At 35.9% G+C, this 19,036-nt stretch overlaps 2 protein-coding genes across 4 annotated transcripts in view; one reads left to right on the forward strand and one right to left on the reverse strand.

Annotated features, from left to right (window-relative positions):
* The window catches only part of psen1 (presenilin 1), a 30,259-nt gene extending 15,480 nt beyond the window's left edge, over nucleotides 1-14,779 (reverse strand). For 2 of the 3 annotated variants that reach the window (XM_039651119.2, XM_039651117.2), the window contains exons 1-3: nucleotides 14,661-14,779; nucleotides 13,876-13,960; nucleotides 3,609-3,865 (exon numbers count right to left, since the gene is read on the reverse strand). In XM_039651119.2, the coding sequence (XP_039507053.1) occupies nucleotides 3,609-3,865; nucleotides 13,876-13,911 (293 nt within the window). In that variant the 5' untranslated portion in view covers nucleotides 13,912-13,960; nucleotides 14,661-14,779. Of the gene's footprint in view, nucleotides 1-3,608; nucleotides 3,866-13,875; nucleotides 13,961-14,038; nucleotides 14,640-14,660 lie in introns of those variants that run through there. The other variant, XM_039651118.2, reaches the window with a different exon arrangement.
* A 479-nt stretch (nucleotides 14,780-15,258) lies between these two features.
* Nucleotides 15,259-17,311, forward strand: adi1 (acireductone dioxygenase 1). The gene is made up of 4 exons (XM_039651056.2): nucleotides 15,259-15,439; nucleotides 16,145-16,264; nucleotides 16,346-16,525; nucleotides 16,600-17,311. Exons 1-4 carry the CDS (start codon nucleotides 15,314-15,316, stop codon nucleotides 16,726-16,728), a joined length of 555 nt encoding a protein of 184 aa, XP_039506990.2. The 5' UTR covers nucleotides 15,259-15,313; the 3' UTR covers nucleotides 16,729-17,311.
* Nucleotides 17,312-19,036: the final 1,725 nt, after the last annotated feature.

Consider the following 19,036-nt stretch of genomic DNA (forward strand, 5'->3'; position numbering starts at 1 on the left):
TAACATGATAAACGTCTTTACTGTTACTTTTGATCAATTTAATGCATCCTTGCTGAATAAAATTATTCATTTCTTTCAAAAAATCATCTTACTGACCCCAAAATCAGGCAGGGGTCAGTGGGACATTAGCGCTGTCTAGAGGACACTCACTGCAACTGCATCACCGGACACACTGACCTGCTTAAACGGGCATGCGGTTTATTGGTTTATTAAAATGGTGCCAGAACAACTTGATCATTTCAGACAATCAGTTGAATCTGAGAAAGATATGAACGAATGGTGTTTGCCGTGTACATGCTCTAATGTTGTCTTGCGTCAACATATGTCTCAGGCCCTCCCTCAATCCACGTATACAGGAGTGCTTTCAGACATTTTAGTCAAATCTTAAGCCTTAAATCTGCATGATTTTAAAATTTGAAGCTGGGATGAATTACACACAGATATTTACAGTTTTTCCACATTTGCTAAGACACATTCCTTGAAACCTTCACTTATTTTCTCAAATCATTAAACACAAATCCAACTTTTAAAACTAAACTCACAAAACCTCTGGCTCTTCTGGCAAAGTCAAACAATCGCTTCAAAATCAAGCAATGCTCTCAGATCATACACACACAAGTCAATCATTTACTAGACACTACATCTAAAATGGAGAACATTACAGAAAAAAAAACATTTTGTACACAATATTTGCAATTACATAAAGTATAGTAATTGCAACTGAGTGAGGTGAATATACTGTATGCACTGCAAGTATAATATACTGAATATTGAATAGTCTGTATACTGTGAACATTATGGAAGTTTGTTTCCGCCACAGAATAAAAACACGTCTTTAATCCCACAATTTTGACTTTTTACCTCAGAATTGTGTGATAAAGTCGCAATTGTGTTATAAAGTCAAAATTATGAGATATATACTAAGCCTAAGGCACACCTGTGCAATAATCCTGCTGTCTGATCAGCATCTTGATACGCCACACCTGTGAGGTGGATGGATTATCTCGGGAAAGGAGAAGCGCTCACTAACAGATTTGTGAACAATATTTGAGAGAAATAGGCCTTTTGTGTACATAGAAAAAGTCTTAGATCTTTGAGTTCAGCTCATAACAAATAGGGGCCAAAAAACAAAACAAAAGTGTTACGTATATAATTTTGTTCAGTGTTTAATATAACAAATTTCCATTTATAAAGCTTGGAAGAGCCAGGACATTTTTAATATAGCTCTGATTGTATTCGTCTGAAATCATGGGCTAATTTTCATTTTTGGGTGAGGACTGCATGGAAGAATTCTAGCTTTATCCTAACAAACACATCTGTGATTCATGTCAGGTCATGATTAGTATTTAGCTTATATAAATATTTAGCTGCTTTTAGACGTGAACAAACTAATTCCAGGGTTTGACAGACACTTTAAAATGAAATTCCAGGAGTTTCAAGGACTGTCAAGCAGGCCTGAGGGGGGAGAGGCTGGAAACCATGACACTGAAATACAACTTTAAAGAGGAGATGCTTTTACAGTTCATCGTTCTTGAGAGTGTAATGTTGCTGTTTGATCGTGAAACACATCTGCAAAGTTCCTACAAGTCATCAGTGTCAGTGTTTGTGAACTCCTGAAACGCCTCCATTGTAGTCTTGAGTTTCTTCTGGGTCACAATATTCCTCATTTAAATAATTCATACGCAGAATAAAGGGGTGGGGCCTGGTTGAGTTAGTAGTGTGTTAAAACTGGCAATTATAGTAATTTCCCAAACACACTCAAAGCGCTTGACCAATCACAACCATAGACACTAAAAAGAAATGGACACAGCAACCCCGTTGATTTCAAAAGCACAAAGATATATGATTATCTATATCAGTGTTTGTGAACTCCTGAAACGCCTCCATTGTAGTCTTGAGTTTCCTCTGGGAACGAACACGTCACAATATTCCTCATTTAAATAATTCATACGCAAAATAAAGGGGCGGGGCCTGGATGAGTTACGCCCTATTGGGACGGGAGTAGTTTTCTAAGTGACGTTTGAGTTTTAATTCTCATTTCTTACATTTTGTCTCTTAATTCTTCAAAGTATTGTTTCGGGCGGGACGAACATGTTTATGTTTATTCCAGAAGTGGGCATGCGTGTTATCTCGACGTGGCTGCTGCAAAAGGTCATGTGCTGTGTGTGCATCACGTAAATGTCTTTTACTTTATTTATAGTTTATAGCAGTGGCTGAGAAATCTAGACTAGGATCTTACTCTTCCCTGACACTGATATTAAAATAGGCAGTCTTCGCAGTTTCCGTGATTTTCCTCAATTTATTTATTGCATTTGTTATTTTTTCATCGCAATGAAAGCATGTCAAAGATTGTTGCGCAAACAGTAGCTCAGGTAGGTCAAAAACACAGGAGGAGAAGCGTTTGGATAACACAACATCAATAAATCACAGATATTCACTTTCGGACGGGATTGGATTTCTCAAGGGACGGTTGATCTTGAAAAACAACGAAAAACAGTAGGTCATTTGCCCTGGAAAGTTTACAGCAGGGTTCCTCAAACTCTGCAGGACGGTGGGTTTACAGGTAATGACCTGGCAGATTCGGGTGGGATTAAAACCCCCTGGAAAACTAGTCCTGCCAAAAAGGGCTTTAGTTAGTAGTGTGTTGAAAGGGGCAGAACATTTCCAGGGCTGAACTGGGACAAAAAAATAAATAAATAAATAAAAAAATCGGCCCGGACTGGCCCACTACATATGATCATAAACACAGCCGAAATTTGCACGTATACAAACTCTTGTTAAAACCAATAATGCCATGATCTAATAAGTGAATAGGAGTGAGTAAAATTTACCAGATGAAACAACTACAAACTATAATATAATATAGTAGTATGATATAATAACTACTATACTCCACAGTAATCCTAAAACAAGCTATAAGCTGCATTGCGATTTTTTACACCGATTTTTCCCACAGGATTTTGAGTGCACCTGTTCCTCAGGGGGAACTTCGTCTCTGTAAGAAAATTTTGTGATTTTTTAATGTTAAATTTATCAATTTGGTGCACTTTGAGAGTTCAAAATAAAACTTTATAGTTTTTTTTTTTGGTCAGTGTTTATTAAAAACATCCAATAATGCAGAATATGCAATGATAAATATTGAATTGAGGAGTTGTTAATATATATAACAATACAAAATATATGGGTATGGTTTTACAGCTAAATTCATCATATTGACACAAAATGAAAACTGCAAATCCAGCTTTCGCTGACTGGAGTCCAGTTGTTTCGATCCATTTGCTCCTCTTTCTATAGCAGTCTGTAAAAATATACCTCCGATTTTTTGTCAAATCTAGTTGTACAGTCAATCGCAAAGCTCTTTCCCACTTTATTTGTGTGTGTTGTGTTTGTTTTTCGCGGCATTCACGCTGAACACATATACAGCCGCTCAGTATTTTTGCCACTCGCTGTGAGGAACTGCAGCACTCCGGCCGACGGTGTCGGTGACGTCACGCGCATATATCCCTCTATATAATCAGCATTCAAGCTTGAACACCCCCAAGAACAACATCAAGACTATATTAAAGCGCATAATATAAAAAAAATCAGACTTCTGTGATGATACTCACAGCTGCTGTCCGTCCTTTTGCGTGTAGAAACTGACGGATTTGATCGTTGCCACAACCACCACCATACACAGCGTGACGGGAATGAACAGCATGATCACGTGTTTCGCTCCATATTTGAGAGTCAGCTCCTCGTCCTCGTCCTCCTCGGCGTCTGTGAGCACCTGCGGGGGTCGAGCGCTGGGCGGCTGTCCGTTCAGCTCCACCTCGTTCCTGCCGGGAGTCTCCGTGCGCCGGATGATCTCCGCACCGTCATTAGACTACAGACAGAGAGAGAACGAGAGTGAATGAAAGGCAACTGTTTTATTGTGCTTTACCGTGCAAAAGTGTAGGGTCTGTACGATTTTGTTACGATGTTTTTAAAATAAGTCTCTTCTGTTCACCAAGGCTGCATTTACTATAAAAACTACAGTAATAACAGTAAAATTGTGAAATAATTACAATTAAAAATGACCATTATTCTTCTTCTTCTCCAATCCCTAAAATACATAAGCAACTAATAGACAATAGTGTTTAAAATAGTCAAATCGATTAATCGCATCTAACATAAACGTTTTTAAATATATATATATATATATATATATATATATATATATATATATAGTAACAGTACCAGTCAAAAGTTTGGAAACATTACTATTTCAAACATTTTTGAAAGAAGTCTTCATTTATTTGATCATAAATACAGTAAGAACAGCAATATCGTAGTATTATTACAATTTAAAATAATAGTTTTCTATTTTTATATACTTTAATCGCGATTAATCGTTTGACAGCCCTAATTTTAATCGCATCCAAAATGAAAGTTTGTGTTTACATAATATATGTGGATGCACTGTGTACAATTATTTTGTGTATATATATATATATATATATATATATAATAAATAAAATATACAGACATGTATGTATATTTAAGAAAAAAATATTATTTATATATAAAAAAATATATATATTTATATATAATATAAATTATATATAAATTTATATACAGTATATACATGAAAATATTTCTTAAATATATACAAGCATGTGTATATATATATATATATAAATAAAATAATTATACACAGTGCATCCACATATATTATGTAAACACAAACTTTTATTTTGGATGTGATTAATCGCGATTAATCGTTTGAAAGCCCTAATTTAAAATGTAATTTATTTCTGTAATCAAAGCTGAATTTTCAGCATCATTACTCCAGTCTTCAGTGTCACATGATCCTTCAGAAATCACTCTAATATGATGATCTGATATTAATATTATTATTATCAATGTTGAAAACAGTTGTGCTGCTTCATATTTTTGTGGAAACATGATACATGTTTCTCAGGACTCTTCAAAAGAACAGCATTTATTTGAAATTAAATATTTTGTGTCCTTATAAATGTTTTCAAGGGACACGTGGCGCTTTATCACGATAATTGCTGACGTTTTTATGGTAAGCGGTACAAGAGTGGACCTCTTTTGATAAGTTATGACAACAAGAACTCTGAACCTTTAAATACAATAAAATAATACAGTAAACAAATGCTTGCAAACAGATTAAAGTGAAACCATTGAGGACAATAATGAAGAATCACAATATTTTGCATGTCTTACTCCACATTAAAATGTAAAAATACAATTGTTTTAGTGTAAACAAATCAAAGCCTATAATGTCGAAATATTTGATGCTGTAATGAATCTGAAAATCTGATTCTGCTAGTAAGTGCATAAAACAAATCTCTTTCAAAGATTCAATGCCATGAACCTGAGGAAAAGGACTTTAACATCAAGAAAATTAATGTGTTATCTGAATCGTTCAGCCTCATCCCTGCAGTGACGAGGAAACGAAAATATTGAAAAAGTGCCAGATTTCTCCAGCTGTGAAGACTGAGTCAGATAAGTGTAGCCTGAAGCAACAAACAGTGATGAATACCTCAAGCCCTAGCTTTATCTGACACGGGTGCGGCTCGATCTTACACAACTGAACACACCTCCTCTGATCTACTTCAGTGTCATCATGGGGAAATGTTCTTTCAGTAGATCTCGATGCAGAAACAACAGCGCCAGCATGATGATCCACACTTTTCTCTACTATAAATAACATCCTTAAACCACAAACCTCTGAACCCACAGAAGAAAAGAGAAATCAGAGGAGAAGTAGGCATTATCCCCTCTCTCCTATCTAGCTCCTCTGCCTCGCCCGTCCCGACTGTTGATCCACACCGCTCTGTTGTTTATCTCACACCGAGAGATGAGGACATCATCAGAAAGATGAAATCGCCATTGCTAAACTCGAACCTCTGTCATATGTCCCATGATTACTTAAGCCTAGTTCACACTACGTGATTTTAAGCCCGATTTAAGCCCGATTTGCAAATCGTTGAGTCGCCGACAAGTCAGGGTGTTATCGCGTGCAAATCGCGGGCGATTAGCGGACGATTAACGCTCGCCAATCCGATAGTGTGAAAGAGCCAACAACGCATCAAAGACAGCTCGCAGACACCTCGCAGACAGGTCACCGAGCTCAGAAAAATATCTAGCATGCTAGATATCTCGAGCAGTCGCGCGACTCAATCTCAGTGATGTCATGAATACAGCCAATCATAGCAACGCATGGGTTGAGGACACCAGGTAAATCTTACTTTTTCTTTTTTGCATTTTTTTTTTCTCAGAGCATATCGTCGAGCAAACAGTGTGCAGCACTAGTTTCTGTCTGACGTCCATATTCGCGTGTTGTGTTCTTCTCTGTAGTTTCGCGTCATTTCTGGTTCGTTTTATTGCGTGGTTTTTCGTGACAAAACATGGTTTCTAGACCAGATAGAATCGTGTTGTTGTCAACTCGTTATTTGTTTGATTATTTTCAGGATTTAGACCGTACTATAGTACTGAAACAGCTCTCATTGAGTCACAAATGATTTGCTCTTATCATCCGATCGTGGTTGTATCTCTATGTAGTGCGTTGTTAACTCGTGTAGTGAGTTACCTCCTGTTGTGGATCAATCGCGTTGTGTTGTGTGGTGTGAACAGCTAAACAACTTGACCACTCATGATTTCACTGAGAGCAAGTCATGTAGTGTGAACTGCACAGTTCAGCCCGACATTTTAAAATCATGTAGTGTGAACTAGGCTTAAGGTCCTCAACCACTCGCTCCGGGCTGGCCATGTTCCAGCTCCACTAACCAAACCCACGTTGGACCCAGAAGTATTTGCCAACTACAGGTCCATTTCCCATCTTCCTTTTCTTTCCAAAGTGCTGGGAAAAGTCAGCCTGACGTCGTCATACTTGAACTCTAGTCATGCGAGTTTATGCGATTATGGGGCGTTTCAACCGAATCAGGAGAGAAAATGCCTCTGGACGTAATTGGATCAACAAATGCCTTGATCGCGTGCTCTGTTCCTTTTTTAAAGTGAATGCGCTGTCTTCATTTTCTATAACAGAGTAACAAGTTCTAGTCTATAACCATAGACATATACACTAGACCTCACCTTGGGGTTCTAAGCATGCGTCAAAACCGCCGCCATCTTGGAACAGGGGTCTTGTCATAGGAAGTAGCTAGGTAACGCTGCTATCCCAGATAGCAAACTGACATTGAATCAACGTGGAAATATGACATCGAAACAACCTTAATCTGACATTGTTTTGCTCATCGAATTAACGTTGAACCAACGTCAGACGCGTCATTCTTTCAAAACTAACGGAAAATCAACTTGAAATCAACGCGTTGTTTCAACGTTATGAAAGCAAACCAATTTTCGATTTTCATTTAGCTTTGAAGAATGCCGCGTCTGACGTTGGTTCAACGTTAATTCGATGAGCAAAATCAACGTTGTTTCAATGTCATGAGAGACGCCGTTTCCACGTTGATTCAATGTCAGTTTGCTGTCTGGGATCTCTGCCTTTACTTCGAATTCATTGATGGTGGCGGACTTTTGTGCAGCGTATGATGTTCACGGATGAAATCTGAACTAGGAAGAATGTTTAAAAAAAAAATTCTTTCTGGAATCAACGATAAATACATGTCTGACCGTTGGAACAAACCAAAAAAACAAGAAAAATCGCATTCATGATGATTTATGGTGATTTTATTTCCGTTAGACCTGTGTCTACTACATTGACGCTGATGCATTAAAGTGGAGGGGCTCCCCTGTTTCAAGATGGCGGCTCTATTGACGCATTCGTTCCAATATACTGCCGTAGCCAAGGTGAGGTCTAGTGTATATGTCTATGGTCTATAACAAGCTCTCCAGCAGCGGCCATCTTGTAGTAAACAAACTCAACCCAAGCGCTCTTTGGTGACGTGGATGATTACATTACGGTTGATCAGCTGTCTATTATTATTGTATAAAGCCCGTTCTGACAATAGGGGATTATCATGCTTCCAGGTTTCATGGGCGGGATTTGTCAACTTTGTGCATGTCCACTTCCGACGCAGTTCAACAATGCCTGAGACGAATGCTATTTATGTCACTCACTGCTCTGTTCCACTTTGTAAATCTAACCAACAACGCCAACCCTACGTAAGTTTTCATGGATTCCCGACTGAGTATATGAAAGAAGTGGATTAAAACTTTAAAAATAAAACAAGGTAGCACGTTTGTTTGCAGCCGGCACTTTAGTGAATCAGACCAATTTACCAGGGATGCCGTATGAATAAACTTAGTGTAGTCCTTCATCAATTCGCCAGCGAGATCGGTGATTCAACGAAAGTGGCAGTGCACAAAGATCACTGAATCCGGAAGTACTACGCATCAGCAGTGTTGTAGTCGAGACCACCTCACTCGAGTCCGAGTCGACATCGAGACCAGAGAGAGTCGAGTCCGAGTCGAGTCCGAGACCAGAGATGGTCGAGTCCGAGTCGAGACCGAGACCAGTGAGGGTTGATTACCTAATTTACTTTTATTTACTAAGAGAAATCCTTTTTTTTTTTTTTACTGAATTTACTTAGTTTAAAAAATATGATCAGTTTAGGGTAAAAAGGCCACATAGTAGGTGGTGTTAAAAGTAATTTTATTACAATTTTTCATGCGCAGTTGCGCACTAGAAAATCACCAATCACTGGGCGTGTCAATCAATTTAAAGAAATATTTTATTAACATACATTAACAGGGCTCCAGACTGCGACCAAATAGTCGCATTTTGCGACCAAAAATTGAGAGTGTGCGACTGAATTTTACATCCAGTCGCACATGTGCGACCAGTAAATTTGCCACACGTTAAACGCATGGTAAAGCGTGGAAGAGGCACGTCAATGAATCCGTGACAAGAATAGCGCGCGTAAACGTTTGTGGGAAGGAGACGGAAACAAATATCACAAACTGATGTGCGTCTGAGCAATCAGCGATCTATCGACTCTTTAGTCGTTACCTAGCAACGAATGCAAACAAAATGAAAGTGGAACGAAAATACGCCCATCATATATGATTAGGACCGTGGAGCTGCAGCAGCGATCCGAACCATTGACAAAATAAAGCCCCGAACTTGCCAGTCGCGGGCCGATCTCGCTCACGCAACACTGTTACTAGGAGAGCCAGTGAAGAAATCCATTGAATTCGCCTCAGAATTAATAACATCAACACCACGAGATCCAGTGAGAAACAATTCGGCGCAGAGTTCTGTTATAAACCATATCAGATCAAACCAGGAAAAACACAGAAGGCTTTCAGACCACAAATCAGCCTAACAGAACCATGAATTTAGGCAAGTTAACTCTTACCATAAATATGATAATGTGTAAGTAGCCTACTACACATCCTTTCCCAGCACTTCAATAACATCATATAGATATGTTTTATTTTTTTGGATTTTTTATGTGATTACCATACCAACACATTTTTTGTTCATCCTTTAAAGATGAATAAAATTTTAAGATGTTGGAAAACTCTTATTTAAACACTTAAAATAATAATAATACCATTGTAAACAGTAGGATGTTTATTGGCTATTTTCACTCCATATACATATTTTCACTACTTTTATTAATTAATATTAAGACATTATAAATGATAAAAACTAAAGTTAATTTCATCTACACCCTAAATTAAGCTTAGTGATTTATTGTTAGCCCCAGTGCTACCAGATTTATTTTTTATTTTTATTTTTTTTATAGAACTGTGAGTTCTCATTTGAGGTGATGCTGCCCTCAACTTTGGGTCTGGAGCCCTGTGAAGTTAAAATAAAACAGCATATCATAATGTTAAGTCTATTTATTATTAAAGAATTTGTCAGTATTACAGTTATTTTGTGGGAAATTTGAATAATTGCATTGCAAGCTTATTTAAGGTGTGCCCCTAAATTTTTTGCTTGCGCTCCTAAAAATTTCAGTCAGGGGCAACAGCGCACCTAGTAAAAAAAGTTAGTCTGGAGCCCTGCATTAATAATCATGAAAAATATTTTTAATTGAACTCGAGTGGACTCGGGAATAATTCCGAGTCCTAAAAAAAGAATGTTCGAGTACGAGTCAATTCCGAGTCCAAATGGACACGAGTCCATGACAAGACCAAGACCATTAAAATATGGTCTCGAGACCGAGTCCGAGTCTCGAGTACTACAACACTGCGTATCAGCGTGATAATCCCCTATAGAGCATAACAGTCCCGCCTACAGCTGGTGCCGGAAGAAAAAATTCAATACAATTTCTCCATTGTCAGTTGGGATATAAGCCATTAAAACGTAAACATATATGGTAGACTTAAATCCAGCTACGGCTGTGCTAAGTGATTGTATTTGCTCATATAAACGCCAAAAGTACATGGGGCACTAACCTTGTTTTGAGATAAATGCCTTTTATTCGTGATGTATTGGATAAGTACTTCATTACCCACAATCCTGAACAATCCCACAATCCCACAGTGATGCATCTGAAACCCCGCGAACGTACTTGACAGACTGAAGATCATGTAATGACGTAGGGCTAAGTTCATTGGTCGCACCTCAGAGACGCCCCAGCGCCATTGGATGTGCAGTTGCCACATCTTAGCTAATGAGCGAGACAGATGCTCAATGTTTTAGCATGTGGAGCTGCAAATGCGTTTGCTTCAGTAAATCGAGGAAAAGGAGTTTCACTATATAAAAATCACTGGAGGAAAAAGTTCACGTGGTCGTCGTCAGATTTGTAAGTCACTCAAAAGGCTCTTTCACGGAGGCTTTCAGACGACTTTAGTGAGGCGCGGTGGTTTATGGGAGGAGTAGTTCCTTTGCTCGGAAATGAAATTATGTACACAGGGTTGTACCCTTGACTTTTTTTGGATTTTCTCTTAGTTTTTTCACTCGAAATGATATGTTGTTTGCCTATGAGTTCAGCCGTAGCTGGTTATCATGCTCTAATACTCTTTATATATGGATTTTACAAAATGTCAATGGGAGAAATGAATCGGAAATTTACTTCCGGCACCAATACAATGCTGAATAAAGTCATCTTTTCTGTTATTTTTGGACCAAAATGTATTTCCGATGCTTCAAAACATTGTAACTAACCCACTGATGTCACATGGACTACTTTGAGGATGTCTTTATTTCCTTTCTGGACAAGGACAGTATACCGTACACACATTTACAATGGAGGGACAGAAAGCTCTCGGACTAAATCTAAAATATCTTAAACTGTGTTACGAAGATCTTATGGGCTTGGGACGACATGAGGGTGAGTCATTAATGACATCAATTTCATTTTTGGGTGAACTAACCCTTTAAACATGTAGAAAATCGACTTTTGAAATTTGTGAATCGATTTGAATCGGCGGGAGATTGAATCACGATTCATGCGTGAATACATTTTTCAGTGGTGTGCCTCAAGGCTCGGTGCTCGGCCCCACCCTGTTCTTCCTCTATATGCTCCCCTTCATTTCACTGCTATGCTGATGATTATCTCAACTATCTCAGGACAAATTCAACCCCTCTGCTGCCCTGACATCCACCACTCTGACCCCCTGCCTGGAGGGAATAAAGGCGTGGATTAGGCCTGCACGATTAAACGCAATAAAACCACACGCGATTTGGCAAAGGCAGCTATTATTTTATGCACAGCTTGTCAATGCATTTTTAAAAAACGTGTTTCTTTTATTGTCACAACAAAACAGACTGATGATAGTGATATTAGCTAGCTTTGTGATTAGCTAGTCTATTGTGAGCCATAATTTAGCAATGGATAACATCATAATTGTAAAACATAAATTTTCAATATAACAGGCCGATGAGAGATGATACGTTTGATGATATTTATTTTGTTTGATGAGATGATAGAGATTGCTATAACTGTTACGCACTATTAAAGAAATACTTCAGTCACATTGTCAAAAGTTAAAAGGACAGTCAGTCAACTACACTGTAACAACGTAACGTAACTATTACTAGCTAATTCTGCTTCACTCTCGGCTTATTTAACAGCAGCAAAACTGGACATGATAGTCACAAATTTTGTCATGCTTATTTGAGTTTAGAGAACTGATGCGGATGTTCTTTTAATTGTTATTCAAGCAATGTATGTATCGTGACCAACTCAACGAGTGTTGCCAACAGGGACAGTGTAGAGTGCCCTCTGGTGGACAAACTATACAACTCCAACACTCATGACATGGTTCAAGCGTGTTTTATCCGTTTTTATTTTATTTTTGAAATATTCATTTATCGGCCATTATAACTGCCGATACCGATAGTTTGGAAAATGCCTAATATCGGCCGATATATCGGTCTGGCTCTAAAAGTTTCCTGCAGTTAAACAGCTCAAATACAGAAGCTATTCCAGTCAGACATCACTAGCTATATTTTCTATGGCCAGGATATTCTACTTTCAACATCAGTCAACAACCTGGGTGTTAAAATGGATTCTCAACTGAACTTTAATGCTCACATAATCAAACATCGTTGCAAGACCTCCTTCTTCAACCTTGCCAAACTCTTCCTCTTGCAGAAGCTTGTCCACGCCTCTGTCTCCTCCAGACTCCACAACTGCAATGCGCTCCTCATATTTACACAAACACACAAACCTATAGACTGAACACGTAATACGCACGTGCACGCCGTCAGCCAATCAAAGATTGGCGTTTTTAAAGTTTACCCGGAGATGAAAACATTTTTCTAAACTTTTTAATGCTTGCTTGAAACAGTGTTGTGTAAGCAGTTAATAACTAATGATCTTTACCGCGGAAGTGAATCAATCAAAACTAACTTTAGCTGGACAATAACTTTATTCTAGATCTGCTGTAACGCCAAAACTATCCCTGTTACTGTAATCTCCTGTTTTCACTGTAAAGCTGCTTTGAAACAATCCATATTCTTAAAAAGCGCTGTATAAATGAAAGTGACTTGACTCAAATGGATCCCAGACAAAAGCCTTCAGAAGCTACAGTCCTCAAATCACTCCACGGAAGTGTCTCTGGAAGGTCTCTCTCCTCACACACAAGTGTATTTATGGTGATGATAACCCCTTATATGTGTGTGTGTGTGTGTGTGTGCATATATAATACCGGTCAAAAGTTTGGAAAAAATACTATTTTTAATGTTTTTTTAAAAGAAAGCATTGTCTCTTCTTCTTTGATCAAAAATACAGAAATAACAGTAATATTGTGAAATATTATTACAATTTTCTATTTTAATAAACTGTCAAATGTAGTTTATTCCTGTGATCAAAGCTGCATTTCCAGCATCATTACTCCAGTCTTCAGTGTCACATGATCCTTCACAAATCACTCTAATTATTATCAATGTTGGAAACAGTTGTGCTGCTTAATATTTTTTATAACCTGTGATACTTTGTTAAGGATTTGATGAATGATGAATAAAAAGTTAAAAAGAACAGCATTCATTCAAGATCAAAATCTTTTCTAACACTATAAATGGCTTTACTATCACTATTTTTTTTTTTATAAATTCAACACAACCTTGTTGAATAAAAGTATTAATTTATTTAAAACTTTTTAATCGTAAAATAATCATCACAGGTTATAAAAAATATTAAACTGATTCCAACATTGATAATAATCATCATATTAATTAGAGTGATTTCTGAGGATCATGTGACACTGAAGACTGGAGTAATGATGAGGAAAACTCAGCTTTGATCACAGGAATACACACAGTGTAATTTATATTAAAATAGGAAATCATTATTTTAAATTGTAATTATATTTTTTTACATTCAACCATAAAACTAGTAATGTTTCCAAACTTTTGACCGGTAACTTACTCTACATACATACAAACTTCATGTTAAGATGCTATAAATGGATTTGACAGCACTAGTTTAAAACAATCACAATATATGCCTCAGAAATCAGCCTTACCACATTATTGACCGCATTTTCCACATGATCGGCCATCGATGCTGTGAAGTGACCCAGGGATCATAGAAACACCAGGACCTGTGGACTGACAACAACACACTAAACTCAATAACAGCATAATAAAGTTTATGACTGAGGCGAATACAAATCTCACACTGATTACCTCTTTGAGTTTAAGCCTATAACTTTCAGAAAGAACAACTTATAGTTCCTAATATCAAGATATAATCTCTTTTCAGGACAGTACTGCGGTTGCACCAGGGTACAGTGATGATATCAGATGACAATATTTAATATAAATACAACGACTGACGTTCCCATCTTCTCAGAAAGCGTGGTGTTTACAAAACTCTCTAATGGTAACGTTACCTCAGAGAACACATAGTAATACTTCAGTGATATCTTGAACCCATGCTTTTACGATGCTATTTGATTAAACCACACACAGCAGAAGAGCTTCCTCAAATCTGGTTATGCGGAAACCGCTTCATTTCCCACTTCAAATCGAGATAAGCCGATTGTTTTTTATTTATCTCGGGTTATTGAACTTTTGAACTAAATAAACGCGCAACGCTTTATTTCATTACAATGTAGCTTCAGGCTAGTTAGCGCATCTCATAGCCATTTGATTGTCTACTGTAACTCTCAATAAATAACACGAATTAGGTGTAAGTAAAAACTTCACAGCCAAAATCAGACAGCCATATAGTTGTCCAACAGTTTTTGTAAAATGAAGACACGGAACTGTTCAATTAACGTCATTTCTAGATGAACATCTGACCAACCTGGAGTCTGAATTCACAATGAAAAAAGCCCAATACTGTGAAGCGCGACACGGTCAGACACAGGCGCAGCAAAAGGTCAAAACAGTTCGTTTTTCAAAATAAAGTAAATTCGCGTTCAACGAAAAAAAAAAAAAAAATGAATAGTTGAATAGACACGTTATGACTTCTTTGTAGGCTCATGCAAGTGTGTCTTTTTTCCTCGTAGTTTAGAGATAGAAACTTACAATTGTGAATTGTGAAAAAATGCGCGAGTTATGCTTTTTTTTTTATTCCGATTTCTGACTTTATTTCTTAGAATTGCGAATTTCTATGACACAATTCTGAAAAAAAGTACGTTTGAAACCTTTGGAGAATTTTGACTATTATTATTTTATTTATTTAATGTTTTTTTTAACAAAGCTGGAATTTTTGAAGCTGGAATATCTGGTACCCTGGTTGGTAATAATCACTGATATAGCTTGTAACTAAAATATAAAGGAACATATACACAAAATCACACGCAATATATGTATTATTATACATATTTATTTATTTGTTTTATTATTATTATTATTATTATTATTATAAATAACTTTTATTTTGAAAACCAGAAATTGTGTCAGTGCTTTCTGGGCTTCCCGCATGTGATTGTGGAGTAAACGGTAAACTGGATCATGAGTGGGATGGAGGCATGGTACATGGATGAGTCCAGTGAGGACCAGAGACTCCCTCACAGACTGAGCCCGAACCAGCCCGTGACCCGCGAGCAGCTCCAGGACATCGGCGTGTATTACTGGAAGGTTCGGTCACGAATCACTCACACATATCACGTGATATCAGCAGAAACTGACGAATGCAGAACAGAACCATTTAGTAATTTATTTTACTTGTCATTTATTCATTGTCCATGAATGTTGCAGTACAAGAACATTTCTGAAATAAAACGTCAGCGATAACTGATATGATCCACTTTTACTAAGAAAATTCTAGACTTTATTCAGTAATGCATTCAAGTAGCCTACATACGACGCTTTTTAGAATCTTTTATTGTTTTGATGAATATTATATTTAACATACTTTCGTTTTACTTACTGCTCTAACATTTTTACAATAAAAGTCTTGGTACTAGCATACAAATACCCTGATACTCTTTTTTTTAAATTTGACAAAATATTAAAATATTAAAAAAATACAATATATATATATATATATATATAGGCTATATATATATATATATATATATATATAGGCTATATATACACACACACACAAACGTATTTCATTTATATATTAAATTTTATTTCAGCTAGTGTCCAAGGCAACATTTCTAATTTTTGTTTAGTTTGAGAAGATGAAGTACTAAAATAACTGTAGTATAAAAAATACTAAAGTGAAAATAGAAAGTAAAAAAAAAATGCTAAATCAAAATATTAACAATATCTATAATAGTATGTCAAACATACTAACAGTTTTAATGGTTCTGCTCTTCTTCTTCTTCTTTTCAGTTAAATGCAGATATTTACGAGAATGACCCAGAACTGCAGAAGATCCGTGAGGAAAGAGGATTTTCCTATATGGATATCATAACTATTCACCCGGATAAACTTCCTGATTATGGGAACAAAGTAAGTTATGCAAATCTTCATTGATTTGGGATAAAATGAGAATAGTTTTCAGCATCAGTGAATCTGATTCCCGTCTTCCAGCTGAAAATGTTCTACGAAGAGCACCTTCATCTTGACGACGAGATCCGCTATATTCTGGAAGGGTCGTGTTACTTTGACGTGAGGGACAAAGACGACCGCTGGATCCGATTGGCCGTGTGTAAAGGTGACCTCATCACACTACCGGCGGGAATCTACCACAGGTTCACCGTTGACGAAACCGTACGTGTCTTCATGATCCTCTGAAGTATTTGATTTAGCAGACGCTTGTTCAGACACAACGTTTCTCTCCTCAGGACTACACTAAAGCCATGCGTCTGTTCGTCGGGGAGCCGGTCTGGAAGGCTTATAACCGTCCGGCGGATGACTTTGACATCCGTAAGGACTACGTCAGCTCCCTGAGATGCCACATCCGATTGGTTTAGAGTTAACGAAGGACTGCTGATGGGATCTTCATCAGAATGAAACTCTGTAGTGCCTTTAACAAACACTCTTGGCAGTCGCTTATGTGTCATTGCTGATGATGATAAACACATAATGCAGTATATTTAGTATTTTTATAGTTATGACGATAAATCGTAGAGTTTAAAACTCACGTTTTGTAGAATTAATTCATTACTTTCTATTAAAAGATGTGGGGAAGAACTAGCATATTACTAACTGTTGTGGTTTCATGTTTCCATCCAAAGTTCAACTTATGCAAACTTTTAACTTTCAATGCGCAAAATCATCACTTCCTGATAAACTAGCGCAAAATATCTCTAAGAAAAATGGTTGCAAAAAAATTTGCTGCTTATTCTTGGCGTTTTCATCCAGTGTTTTATGCAACATCCCAAAATGTGCTTAAAAATACGTGGATAGAAACATGATTCGCGTCATAAAATATATTTGAACAAATTATTATATAGTAATACTGAATATGCAAAAAATACTGCACAGAACAAAGTAATTATACTGAAGACAACATTATATTAAGTAAATAAACGAAATAATTATTGATGTTGGTTATATGAGAATGTGTGGTCTGTATGATTATTTTTACATGTTTGCATGTTTCGTTTGTTATTCATATCTTAACAGTAAATTAGTATCAATATAGAAATATTATGCTAAAAAATATTTTAAAAGTACGGAGGCGTATTGCATTCACTTGAAGAAAAAAAATCTACTCTGTTTTTCTGAATTAACGAGTTAATTTTTCATGAGAAAATTTTTTTTGCTCTGTTTTTCTGAATTAACGAGTTAATTTTTCATGAGAAAAAAAAATTTTGCTCTGTTTTTCTGAATTAATGAGTTAATTTTTAATGGAATTTTTTTTTTTGCTCTGTTTTTCTGAATTAACGAGTTAATTTTTCATGAGAATTTTTTTTGCTCTGTTTTTCTGAATTAATTAGTTAATTTTTCATGAGAAAAAATTTTTGCCCTGTTTTTCTGAATTAACGAGTTAATTTTTCATGAGAAATTTTTTTTGCTCTGTTTTTCTGAATTAATTAGTTAATTTTTCATGAGAAAAAAAATTTTGCTCTGTTTTTCTGAATTAATGAGTTAATTTTTAATGGAATTTTTTTTATTTGTTGCTCTGTTTTTCTGAATTAATGAGTTAATTCAGAAAAACAGCAAAAATAAATTTTCTCATGAAAAATTAACTCATTAATTCAGAAAAACAGAGCAAAAACTTTTTTTCTAATGAAAAATTAACTCATTAATTCAGAAAAACAGAGCACAATTTTTTTTCTCATGAAAAATTAACTCATTAATTCAGAAAAACAGAGCAAAATTTTTTTTCTCATGAAAAATTAACTCTTTAATTCAGAAAAACAGAGCAAAAACGTTTTTTTCTAATGAAAAATTAACTCATTAATTCAGAAAAACAGAGCAAAATTTTTTTTCTCATGAAAAATTAACTCATTAATTCAGAAAAACAGAGCAAATTTTTTTTTCTCATGAAAAATTAACTCGTTAATTCAGAAAAACAGAGCAAAAAATTTTTTTCTCATGAAAAATTAACTCATTAATTCAGAAAAACAGAGCAAATTTTTTTTTCTAATGAAAAATTAACTCATTAATTCAGAAAAACAGAGCAAAAAATTTTTTTCTCATGAAAAATTAACTCATTAATTCAGAAAAACAGAGCAAATTTTTTTTTCTAATGAAAAATTAACTCATTAATTCAGAAAAACAGAGCAAAAAATTTTTTTCTCATGAAAATTTAACTCATTAATTCAGAAAAACAGAGCAAAAACTTTTTTCTCATGAAAAATTAACTCATTAATTCAGAAAAACAGAGCAAAATTTTTTTTCTCATGAAAAATTAACTCGTTAATTCAGAAAAACACAGTAGATTTTTTTTTCTTCAAGTGAATGCAATACGCCTCCGTATAAAAGAGATGTAAAATATTGTTAATTGTTCTATTTTTAATTGACAACAATATTTCATGTCTGGCATGTTGACAATATATTATTGGGGTGTATAGAGGTTACTTGAACATTTACTGATCTAAAAACTTTTTCACCCAGATTTCATTATGAATTATATAGACCATTTCACAAGATGTAAACAACACTGGTCCAGAAACACTTCCTGTTTTAGTTTGTAACTGTTTTCTTTATTTCACATGTAAAGAAAACATCTTTAAGATGTTTGTTTAACTTTTTGATTCAGTTTTACATGTTCTGCTGGTTGTATTTTATCCCAGCTCTTATGTAGTGGTAAAAAACTGAAACAGGAAGTGC

The sequence above is a fragment of the Pimephales promelas genome, chromosome 15, assembly GCF_988280905.1.
Source record: "Pimephales promelas chromosome 15, fPimPro1.hap1.1, whole genome shotgun sequence".
NCBI lineage: Eukaryota > Metazoa > Chordata > Actinopteri > Cypriniformes > Leuciscidae > Pimephales > Pimephales promelas.

Bases quoted from the DNA above. Each gene is read 5' to 3' on its own strand.
- adi1 (XM_039651056.2), top strand. From the start codon at position 15,314: ATGAGTGGGATGGAGGCATGGTACATGGATGAGTCCAGTGAGGACCAG. The intron at 15,440-16,144 runs GTTCGGTCACGA...TCTTCTTTTCAG, and splicing joins TCGGCGTGTATTACTGGAAG to TTAAATGCAGATATTTACGA. The intron at 16,265-16,345 runs GTAAGTTATGCA...CCCGTCTTCCAG, and splicing joins TTCCTGATTATGGGAACAAA to CTGAAAATGTTCTACGAAGA.